The sequence below is a fragment of the Anolis sagrei genome, chromosome 1 (assembly GCF_037176765.1).
Source record: "Anolis sagrei isolate rAnoSag1 chromosome 1, rAnoSag1.mat, whole genome shotgun sequence".
Classification (NCBI taxonomy): domain Eukaryota; kingdom Metazoa; phylum Chordata; class Lepidosauria; order Squamata; family Dactyloidae; genus Anolis; species Anolis sagrei.
In genome coordinates, this window is record NC_090021.1 from 294,795,282 (window position 1) to 294,808,036 (window position 12,755).

At 37.5% G+C, this 12,755-nt stretch overlaps 1 protein-coding gene across 2 annotated transcripts in view; it reads left to right on the top strand.

Moving 5' to 3' along the window:
* AQR (aquarius intron-binding spliceosomal factor) overlaps positions 1-12,755 on the top strand; it is a 62,104-nt gene that overhangs the window by 18,462 nt on the left and 30,887 nt on the right. For both annotated transcript variants that reach the window (XM_060759851.2, XM_060759858.2), the window contains exons 14-19: positions 476-578; positions 4,125-4,245; positions 5,208-5,349; positions 6,039-6,217; positions 9,229-9,396; positions 10,502-10,671. In XM_060759851.2, the coding sequence (XP_060615834.2) occupies positions 476-578; positions 4,125-4,245; positions 5,208-5,349; positions 6,039-6,217; positions 9,229-9,396; positions 10,502-10,671 (883 nt within the window). The remainder of the gene's footprint in view (positions 1-475; positions 579-4,124; positions 4,246-5,207; positions 5,350-6,038; positions 6,218-9,228; positions 9,397-10,501; positions 10,672-12,755) is intronic.

Genomic DNA, 12,755 nt, shown 5'->3' on the forward strand with positions numbered 1-12,755 from the left:
GATCTTCCCTCTGTCCAGATTGGAATAGGAAGCAGGGAATGGCAAATCCAAGTTAGTTCAAATTTCTTCCAGCTCTTGTATAAATTGCTGAATTAATCCTACATTATCATTGCATGGGTACAAGATAATTATCAAGAATGTTTGCACTGATGTGTTACTACAACAAGAGAAAGGGTACTGTTTAGGCCAGTGATTCCTGACCTTTGTTCCTCTGTATGTTTTGGACTTCAGCTCCCAGAATTCCTGATAGTCATGCTGATTGGGGCTTCTGGGAGTCAAGGACACCTAGAGGAACAAAGTTTTGGAACAGCTTGTCTACCTTATGACTTCTCTTGGTCAGTAGGTCCTCTAGATAGTTATGCGTGCCTTTCATTTCTGAATATTTAAGTGACCAGACGCACAATTTGAAAACAACGAGCTCTTTTTCTTTGTCGCAAGAGCTATATGACTCCCTAACCCTTATGTTTTTTTTTAGTCCAAATACACTCCACCAGGTGGCATCATATCTCTGCTTATTGCTAGCCCTACCTGAAGGGGAAGATACAAATTATGAACAAGAGTTTCTGCTTGAACTACTGGTAAGTGTGGTCTATTTCTTTATTTCTGGGGTCGACAAGTTCTGGAAGTTCTCTCCCCCCCCCCCCCCCTCCACTCACAATAATATTTGCTGTTGAATTATGGCTTCATATTATGGAACCTCAGGGGCAGATTTTCCTTCAACTACAGCACCGTATTTGCCCAAAATGTAGCTCAAGGCCTGTAGAAGAATGTAGGGAAGAGGTTGTGAGCTGAACCAGAGGCCTGGTAAACCCTGGTGTGATTCCTCTTTTGGCATCACTGTCTCAATGCCATTTACTAGGGACTTGAAAATCCATTCTATATAATTGGAAGATAGAATTAAAAGAAATCCTAACAAATCAAATTAGATTCCAAATGTGCAAAAGCCATAAAGTTGCATGTCAGCATTGTTATGTTATTAGAATTAATGTTTAATTTTGTTGCATATTTAATCTTTTCTTTCTGTGTGTGTTTGCATTTATTTAAATGAGATAATCCAATGAAATATTCGTGTTAAGCACAAACTTTCAAAAGGAGGGATTTAACATCCCTAGGTACTAGCTTCTAATTTTTATTCCTTTTAACATGGGAGATTTATATTTGCAATATGTCACGTATTAGACTATGGCTCACAATACAAATTTCTAAAGTAATTTTACACATTCTTCTATTTGGTTCAGGAATGGAATATATGGTGACTTCCAAGTGTTTCTGAACTGCTCCTCTAATCTGCTCCTGGATAGGATTGCTTGGAGTTGCAGTCCAACAGAAAGACACATATTATGCACCCTGTTCTCATCCAATCTTGGTTAAGAATAGTTTTCAGTAAAAGTATAATCTAGTTTTTAAATGTAACTTAACTAAGCACCTTCATTTTTAAAGAAAAAGTTATATTAATATCTCAATGTTCTTCCATTGAGATTGAGTAAGACTGCATGCATCTTCTCCTCCCCCATTTTAGTCCCACATCAACCCTGTCAGGTAGATGATGCTGAAAAAGAATGATTGGTTGAAAGTTAACTAGTAAATTTCATAGTTCAGTGGGAACTTAAAGCTTGATGATGATTATTATGATGATGATTATTATTGTTATTTACTCCCCGCTTTTTCTCTCCACAAGGAGACTCAAAGCAGCTATTGTTCAAAAAAAAACTTGATCAGTGTTTCTCTTGCTATCTAGCACTTTTTTGTCCCAATGCATCATGGACTGGTACTATATATGTGCCGTCTTGTGATTGAATTTATATAGTTTTGCAATAACCTGTTACAGACTGGTTTTTGATGGCTCACAGACTGACATTGGTCTGTGGACCACTATTGGCACTGTACTAGACTGCACTGGCTTCTTAAACATCTTATGATCTTACATAATCTGTAATATCAATCATACTAACATTTCCTTGGAAAAGCATCACAGTGACTCAGTTGACTTTACTTAATGCACCAATGTGCCTAAGAGCAGTTTTCTTTAATTCTATAAATATTGTCTCACACAAAGCAGTATCTCCTTGGTATCTGCTGGAGACTCTTCATGGATACACAATTCCATTGATGCCCACGTCCTTCTATAGACAAAGCCAAATAAAATGTCCTTTCTGTAACATGGCAAAATCAATTTTGCTTTTTGGATTTTAAAAACTATTTTGAAGCAGTGGGTGGTTGAATCTGTGGGTGCAGAATCCATGGATATGAAGGGTCAACTACTGTTCTGGCCATTGTCTATTAGCTTCTCCAGGTTGTGGTCTCTGAAAGATAATCAAAGTTCAGCGGTGAGAGATTTGAGATTAATGAAAGGAAATCCTTCAATTGTGCATAATTGTATATAAAGCAGGATATGGTACCCTCTGTCAAATTTGATTTCTTTAGAATGAAATCTGACAAAAAACACATAGAAGTCAGGTTGTTGACAGCTATTGCTACCTCTTGGGTTAGAGGCAGCATGCCACACTATAACAGCTGCCAAAGAACCTGTCTACAGGTTGTCAGCGACTTCTAGTCATGATAGATGTTTGCTATCTCTAGGGTCAGAGGCAATATGTCTCTGTATATCAGTTACTGCAGGAGACAAGTAGGAAATTAGTTTTGTCCTCATGTTCTGCTTGTGATCTTCCTATGGGCATCTAGTTTTCTGCTGTTATAGCGAGACTGTTAAGAGCATCCAAACCGGTATAGGCAACTTGCCTTTATGCTGTGGTCAAATATCAAATTTGACCACAGAGACCAGTGCTAATTGTTGTGTGACAATGTCACCCGGCAGATTGACAGCAGCAGAATTTCTAATGTTGCTAACGTGTCACTGGATGCATGCCACATTCATTGAGGAACATATTCCTGGCTGTGTAGTCTTTCAAGTAACTTCAGTGGATAAAAAAATTAAAAAGAGAGAAAGAGATTTTGAAAAAAAAAATACAGGCTGACTCATAACAAAGAGTCAAGCCTAATGGGTGATTCAGTATTTGTATAACGCTTCTGAGAATATTGTGTTGTAAATTAAAATGAATGTCCTAAAGTGTATTAAAACAACCATCCAATGGTGAATGTCAAAACTCATTGAATATTAATGCTAATAATGCACATGCATGTTTGCACACAGTGCATACATTCACATACAATATGTATGAGAGGATGATTGATAGCTTTACATAGGAACAAACAAATGCATAGATGAGCAATTACTGTTGTCTACTATATGAAACAAATATTTTTGGTGACAGTGTGCCACAAAATAATATATGGAAGCTGTAGCAGCTATTGCCGCTTGTGTCCTGCTTGTGGACCCTTCTCACATGCAACTTCCTGACTACCTTTGAAAACAAGATGATGAACTAGTTAAGTTTGATCCAGTAGGGCTTTACTTATTATCTTAATTTTGTGACTGTCCTAAACTAGAAGAACTTGCAAATACTACTTTTGGTCTATAACTCCAGGAATACCCCACCCAGTATGGACACTGGCTATACTGGTTGAGTGCTTCTGAGAATTGTCGTGTAAAAAGGTAACTCTTCCAAGCTAACTGTAACTGTTGTATATTATGAGCATATTGGAATATATATAATTGATTGTTTGTGGCTGCACTTAGGTGATTGACAGCAGTAAGTCAATGTCCAAAATCTGGGTTTACCAAGTCTCTCACATGGTTAGTAAAAATGTGATTTGGTAGCATTACATCTTATGAAACATCTGGTTGTATGCATAGTGGACACATACAGATAGATTTATCTTCAAGGTTCTCTAAGGTATTTCCAAGTTTTGGCTGTCATTTTTTGTCCAGCATAAAGGCAAAATAAACAATTTTGAGAGTTTAGACTTTTGTTGTTGATAATAGTTTATGCTTTCAAATCAGTTCTGATTTATGGCAATGTTAATAGGATTTTCTTGACAAGATTTGTTAAGAGGAGATTTACCATTGCCTTCCTTTGAGACTAAGAAACTGTGGCTTGACCAAGCTCATGTAGTAGCTTCCAATTTGTCTTCTGTGGCAGTTATCAAAAATAAGTGTTTTCTGTATTTTTGTTATATTTTAATATGCATTTCCTTTAAGACATATTATAAATTTTGTTTTTTAGGTATCCCGGCATGAACGTCGCATTTCTCAAATCCAGCAACTCAATCAGATGCCTTTGTATCCCACTGAGAAGATTATTTGGGATGAAAATATTGTCCCGACTGAATATTATTCTGGAGAAGGTATATTTGTTGCAAGATATTTAGTTCCGTTTACTCTCAGAAAGAAGGAAATTCTTTAGGGTGATTGAATAGACTGCTAATCAGGAATTATATTCTCATCTTTGTTAACTATCCCTTTTTTTTTAGCCCTGTTTTTGAAAAGGTTAGGTTTTGTATTTCTGGAAACAAAATATATTTTACCTGGTTTATAATATTTATTTCTTGGTAGGAGTTGTTCTATACCAGTGGTTCCCAACCTGTGTTACATGAGCCACCAGTAGTCCCCAAGAAGTAAAATATTGTTCTCTCCCTCACCGTTACTACATTGTTGCAACGAGAGCAACTGGTCTCATGAAACTCTCTTATATTCCTGAAGCAAAGGGGATGTTGGGAGGGGAGAGGCTGAGTAGCCACAAAAGGCATGAGAACAAGCCTCCTGATTGCTGCTTCTCCTCCTCCCTCCCCCCTGAGTGGAGTCTTTCCATGTGGCGCTTAGAAGCAGAGGGCACCTTGGTGTCTGTTCCTGGGGTTATTTGGGGTGCTGATTCAGAAAATTGCATTGAATAGACCACATCAGCTCCAGATTATTAAATATGGTTTTCTGTGGGCAAACAGATGGTGGCTACTGGATGGCCTATCAGAAACTGTATCATAAATTAGAGCTGATGTAGTCTATCCAATGCTATTTTTTGAATCCGCACCGCAGAAAACCAAACTGAATCTAAAGTTGACCAAAAGTTGATTCGTAACCCTTTTGGTAGTAATGTTGGATGGAGAGTGATCCCTGGTCAAGAGGTCCCTGATCAAAAAAAGGTTGAGAACCACTGTTCTATACTAAAATCAGAGTAAACAGATGTCCAAATTAGACAACTAAAGGAGCTTTAGGGACCATGAACCTGTGAATGTATGCGAAATCTGCTTTGTGTCAGCCAAAAATACAGTTCCTAAAATAATATATTCTACCTCCATTTTCTTATTTCTAGGTTGTCTTGCCCTCCCAAAATTGAATTTACAGTTTCTAACTCTCCATGACTATCTCCTGCGGAATTTCAACCTCTTTCGTTTGGAATCTACCTATGAGATCAGGCAGGACATTGAGGATAGTGTCAGTAGGATGAAACCATGGTAATTAATGCCGAGTTACTTTGATGTTGTTGCCTCAGGAAAGACTTTTCCTTGCATAGGTTTTTCTCTAGTTAGCTGTTTGTCTACTATACCTTCTGTCACTCCAAATACTTCCTGGAACATCAGAAATGACCCACAATTGAAAGGCTTTATGTGGAATAAAATTACCTCTATCATGATTTTCAATCTTGAACAGGGCTTGGCAAGCTTAATTGCTGCTACGTAAGAAATTTCCCTGTGGCCAAATTGCCAAGAGAAATAGCAAAAGGGGAGCTTATTTTTTCACTGTGAGCTTTGTTTCTTTTCTCCCACTATTTGACAGCAGGTTGGATTGGTGGCACATGATCCCTTCTAAGTCTGCACATACAGTGAGCTCTCAGTATCCACTGCAGTTTGGTTCCACGACCGCCCACCCATGGATACCAAAATCCTTGTATTCTAAAATCATGTTTATATACTGTGGCATAGTGAGATTGTGTCCTTTGCATAAAATGAAAAATCAAGATGTGCTTTTTAGAATGAAAAAAAATCAAACTAGATTGTTGAATCTGTGAACGAAGAACTTGTTTATACAGAGAGCCAGCTCTATTTCCAACTAATCCATTAACATATTTTAGGGAGGTTCACTTCTACCTCCTCAAAGTCATCAAATGCAAAAGTTAGGGTCTCATTCCTACTATTCTTTTCAGGCAATCTGAATATGGAGGTGTTATCTTTGGAGGATGGGCTCGAATGGCACAGCCAATTGTTTCTTTCACAGTCATAGAGGTCGCAAAACCCAACATAGGAGAAAACTGGCCCATGAGAGTTCGTGCAGATGTGACAATCAACTTGAATGTTAGAGACAACATCAAAGATGAATGGGAAGGTATGTAGGTTGCAGTAATGTTATAGCTACAGTAGGTGATGCTTTGGGGTGAAGGGTGATTTGCTCTTCTTAGGCATTTTTATAAAATTGTCAAAAAATAGTTCCAAAGATAGTATTGCACAACTGAATGCAACAAAAATAAATCAATATAGTGACAAAAATGTTTAAAGAACAGCACAACATAAATTATTAAATTACATTTGAGAGCAATGGTGTTTGCTATGTAAAATATGCACACTTCATATCTGTATATTGTTTCTACCATTTTTACTGGAGCCCCAGTGACACAATAGGTTAAACCCTTGTGCTGGCTAAATTGCTGACTGAAAGGCTGACAGTTCAAATCCGGGGAGCAGTGAACTCCCATCTGTCAGCTCTAGTTTCCCATGTGGGGACATGAGAGAAACCTCCCACAGGATGGCAAAACATCAAAAAACATCCGGGAAATCCTTACAGACAGCCAGTTCTCTCACACCAGAAGCAACTTGCAGTTTCTCAAGTAACTCCTGACACACACACATACACACAATATTTGTACTCAAAAAGAGTTCAAGTCACCTGATTAGAAACACTTTTTTAAGAACTAACTCGTAATAGATTTTAAAAACTGAACTATAAAATAGTCAAATAAAAAAAGCTAAGACATGCAAATAGAAAGCATTCATACAAGTTAGAAGACTAATGCCCGCAAATCAGTTAAAAGATCTTTGTAATCAACAAAATGTCATAGGCCGTTGGTAATCGAGATCAGCAGCGGGCAAAGTGTGTCCTGCAGGCCACATGCACCACCAGGGTTATTTTGGATACCCCAACCCATCCACCCCCTGGAATTTTTTAAATGGGAAAAATAAAAATAAACTACCCCCATTCCCCATGTCCTGCCAATCCTCTAGTGAGTATGATGTCCAACTTTGCAATTTTACAGACTTTTTAAAAAACAGGAAGTGAACTGGCAGTTTCTTCTGGTTCACTTCCTGTTATAAAAAAATATTTCTTCGTGGTCTAAAATGGCCCAGGGAAACCCATAGAATGTATTGTGGCATTTGGGAATAAAATAAATGTTTTCCTTCCAAAGTGTAAAAACTTCTATGGTTTCCTAGAGAGTTGATCAGACACCCTGATTCACAAAAGCTTCTCACCAGTGTGTCCCCCTCCCCAGTCTGTCACTGATACAACTATATCTTTCTCTGCCTTAGATCACTGCTTCTTAAACTGTGGGTCCCATTCCTAATAAGGTCCCCTTAGCCCAATACGGAGGTGAAGAAAAATTTGGTGACAGTGAAAGATTTCTGAACACCACACATTTACACAAATTTGTTAGCACCAGTGTGCAGTGTTTACAGCAGAAAATGCTTCAGTTGTACTCCACAAAAAGGAAAACCAGCCTGCCTTTTTAGTAGTAAAAGCTTGATTTGTATACTTATTTTATATACTTATATACCCGAAGTCACTTAAAAGTTTCTCAGATGGAAAGGGGTCACATGTGGAAAAGGTTCAAGAAACACTGTTTTAAATAGCCACCAAGAGTTTCCTCTCTTAATAAATTTGTTGACAATGGAATTGAGCAAATATGGGACAAATAATGATTGGAAACTGATAAGCAATAACACAGAGATATATAAAATAAATAATGAATCCAACATATGTGGGGCATATCTGATTTGGTAGATATAAAAATCAACATGTTTCTGCTCCCCCTTATACCAGGAGACATAGTATACCTCTGCTGTGTATTTAAATGAGATTTTTAGATATTTGTGTTCGTGTTTAGCAAGCAGGTCCTACGTTTCAAGCTCCCTTGAGAGGAACAGTCATTCACATTTCAAGACAGGGGGCAAATCCTTCACCTCTCAGTCCTGTATGAAGGGAGAAATTGAGGGTTAGTGTGCAAGGGACCAAAAAGAGATGTTGGTTTTGCATTTTAGAGGAATTATAGAATAATAGAGTTGGAAGAGACCTCATGGACCATCTAGTCAACCCTCTGCCTTGTAGGAAAAGCACAATAAAAGTACCACCAACAAATGACCATCCAAGTCTTTGTTTAACATCCTCTAAGGTAGGAGCTTCCACCACACTCCAAGGCAGAGAGTTCCACTGTTGAACAGCATCTATGGTCAGGAAGTTCTTACTAATGTTACTGTGATTTTAACCAATTTCTCTGAGTCCTAGTCTCCAGCACAGAAGAAAACATGTCTTCCTTATGACATTATTTCAAATATTTAAACATGCTCGCAAGCAATAAGAAATCTTGGCTTCTTCTGATGACATCCAGTCTTTCTTTACCTGGAGGGAATTCCAGGACCTTTCATTAGCTTTGGAAGCATAAGAACTGGCAAGAATATTTTTTGCTACTTTTGCCCACTTCCCATCATAGTTTTAGAAAACAGCTCAGCTTATCCTCTTGTCTCCTGCTGAGTTCACCTCAGGAGCTTCAAATAGATTTTTGCTGCCCTTGTGTGCCTCCCAGTTCAGTGCAGGGTTACAAGCTGGTCATTTCTTTCCATTGGTTCTTTGGTGGCTCACATCAGGCAAAGCTTGGAGGCACGTGAATTGGCAACATGCTATTTCTGAGCATGTTCCAGCCTGGCACAGTGGCTGAGCCTCTCGGCCTGTTGCTTAAGGATAGAGTTCGACTTCCCACCTTATACTGAAAATCAGCATTTCCTGGACCTAATAAGAGGCTAATGCCATCTGACTCATTCTGTGTCAAAACACAGACCAAACAAGAAGATTAAGAAGAACTGGAAGTCACAAGATGACTACCAAAACTAGCCAAAATTTATAAGTTCTTTTGCATTCTTAGCTAAGATCACTTTGGGAAGTGGACTGTTCATTTGTATAAATAAATAAATGCCACTTGATGATCAAAATAAACTATATAAATCTATTCCTGTACGATCTAACTTTCTAGCACTGACTGAAGTTATTTGTCCATTGAAGCAATATTCTGTAAAACTGTATATAGCAGCAAATGAGTCAAATAAATTGTAGTATTTTTTCACTCTGTTTAGGGCTCCGTAAACATGATGTTTGTTTTTTAATTACTGTCCGACCCACGCAGCCCTATGGCACAAAAATTGATAGAAGGCAACCATTTGTTGAGCAGACTGGCCTTATATATGTTAGAGGATGTGAAATCCAAGGCATGCTGGATGACAAAGGACGTGTCATTGAAGAGGGTATGTTAATACTCACATTTACAATTGAAATACAAATATGCAATCTGTATTGAACAACCATTATATAACTTGTCACAAATGGTCCCATTCCTGTTGCATTGTTATGATGGGTTGCGATGAGTTTTCTGGGCTGTATGGCCATGTTCTCTCCTGACGTTTCACCCACATCTATGGCAGGCATCCTCAGAGGTTGTGAGGTCTGTTAGAAACTAGGCAAGTGAGATTTATATATCTGTGGAATGTCCAGGGTGGGAGAAAGAATTCTTTTCCAGCGTGGGAGAAAGAACCCTTGTCTTGTCTGAATGTTGCAATTGGCCACCTTGATTAGCATTCAATGGCCTTGCAGTTTCAAAGTCTGGGTGGTTGCTGCCTGGGGAAATCCTTTGTTGGGAGATGTTAGCTGCCCCTGATTGATTCTTGTCTGGAATTACCTTGTTCTTTGAGTGTTGCTCTTTATTGTTATGATTGTGGAAAAGCCCAGAAGGGCATATCATATTTGCCCCAGCAAACTGTGAGTAGCTTGTTGCAGAATTGACAAAACAAAACTTTGATTGCTTGGCACACCTATCTACATTGTTTTGAACAGCTAGGACACCTGTGAGAGTGATGTCTGGGCAGGTAGCCTTTAGGCCTCCAATATCTGATACTAGAAATACTGAGAAAATACTGCTCTTCTAGGTTTCTGGCAACATGAAGGGGCAGAGTTACTAAGTCCAGAGCAAGAAGCAAATGACTTACAGGCATCATGAACTGCCATCTGTTTTTGTGATCATAAAGTTTCTTAGGTCCTGGATTATTTACAAAATGCACAAAACAAGAACAGCTGTCACTTCTGCAAGCCTTCTTTAAGCAAGCAGTTTTAATCATCAGACAGTTCAGTATATTTTAATAACTTTTTATATGATCTCATCAACATAAGTTTTGCATGCAGTTACTTTCTTGATTTTTAGATTAGTGAAACAGCCAAGTGTCCATCAAATACAATAGAACAGAAAATAAATAAATTAATTGTAGAGAAAGGGTCGTACCTTGAACTGGTTTTTCATTTGTGATTTTGTACAAATCATTTTCTTTGTTTGAAAAACTTTGCTTTCAATGTGAGCAGGACCAGAACCTAAACCAAGGCTTAAAGGTGACTCGAGAACATTTAGAGTGTTTTTGGATCCTAACCAGTATCAACAGGACATGACCAATACCATCCAAAATTCAGTAGAAGATGTGTATGAAACATTTAATATAATAATGAGAAGAAAGCCAAAAGAAAACAACTTCAAAGTAAGTTAAAATACTGTCTGCTCCTTTTGCAAGTATTTATTAGTAATGTTTGTCCAATCAGAAAATTGTGGAGGGAATTTGATGTGCATATTGCCCTGTACAAAAATGACAGTAAACAGTACTTCTTTGGATTGATTAATTGTGAAATCTTTGATGTTGTTCATGGGAGATATGTAATTTTGTAGTTATAAATATAAATCTATTTAGTATTTAATGGCAGAATAATGTATGTTAGAAATCTTCAAGTATTGACAGAATTCACAGCAACAGGGCATATTAGCATAGCAGCCTAGCCATTGCATCAGAACTAGGAATGTAGGCAAAATAATTGTATCTTATAATAAATAAGATAATAATAATGGTTCTGATAAGAAAAAGATCGGAATGTGATGCATATTGATCAGATTTCATCAAATATATTTTAGAGAGTGATAAGGGAAACCAATACAACCTTGTTGGTCAAGGATATGACTTTTTACTGGTTGACTCTTAAATTTATGGCAAAGAAAATGATACTTGTAGGGTTACTCGTTTGTAAAATGTTCATTGTTTTGTGTTCTGTTTACACTGTAAGCCAGTGGTTCTCAACCTGGGATCCCCAGATGTTTTTGGCCTACAACTCCCAGAAATCCCAGCCAGTTTACCAGCTATTAGGATTTCTGGGAGTTGAAGGCCAAAAACATCTGGGGACCCCGGGTTGGGAACCACTGCTGTAAGCTGTTAATGTATGTATATAAACACATACACACATAAAGATAATAATAATGATAATAATAATAATAATAATAATAATAATAATAATAATGGTTAAATTAAGTATATGCAACCAGAACATCTGCATGTTTTACTAGTGTTGTAGTCAATTCTTTCCCACTGAAAAAATTTTAAGCTCCACTGAATGATTCAAATGTTGCCCAATGTTCTCTGAAAGCTAAAGTTTGGCCTTCGAAGTTTTAAAAGGTTATTTGCAAGCAAAGCTCACTAGACAACTAGATAATACAGAGATGATTTGGCAGTGTCTCTTAAATTTCACATTTTTCTCATGTTAAACATTAAGCCAATTGATAAGGTCCAGCCTCCTTTTCAGGATTCTTATATCCTGGAGGATAAGTTATCCCTAGCTGCTCTGTGCCTCCTTGTTTGCTTAGTAGAAAAGAAGGTAAGTCATTCTCACTAATGACAAATGTTGGTAATGTGTCAAGCAGATAGCAGACAGCTTGGTTTCCTTCTGAGCCTGTAGGGAGAAAGATGTGAAAATCCTATGTAGACTCCAGACTTAAACAAACATGACAGCTGTAGGAGCACAAACATAAAGCGATGGCTAAATATGACAGTCGGCACTTCTTTTTGGTAGGTCAGCCCTCTTGCCTTTTATTGCTTGTAGCCTCCACATTAGTATTTTGGAGCTTGCTTCCATTTATACTAGTCATCTGTTGAATAATACATTTTTGAAAAGCAGAATGTTGCCATTTTTTACAGGCCTTCTAAAAAAAAAAAACCCTCCGCTACAAATTTACCATTGCATCTTTTCCTTTCTATCAACTGCTGAGATCACTTGTTATGCAAATCTCATGCAATGTCGTGAACATGCTGGCATACCAAGCAGATATTTTCACTGATTCAGGATAGCAGACCACTCTAAAAGAAAACAAACTAAAATCAAATTTGCATACCGTTTTTAAATGGATCAAATTACCCTTTTAGAACAGAATGCAAATTCTTCAAAATCGTACACAGGAAGTTTTATGGATTCTGTTTAATGTGGCTTTCCTGCAGTATCTCTGCTTGTAAAACAAAGCAAAACAACAGCAACCAAAAAAAGTCACAAAATAGAATATGAGAATTTTATTGAAGCATCATGTGCTTTTTCCTCAGGTGAAGAGAAAGAGGGTAAACCAACACCTTATAAGAGATACGAGCACATACATAAACTGTAATAACAAATCATATGGGGAAACAACTTTTATCTCATAAAAATGTTTCATTCTTATTTTAAAATATATATAGGCAGTCCGCAATTTACGAACAAGATAGGTTCTGTAGATTTTGTTCTTAAATTAAATTTGTTTGTAAGTCAGAACAAT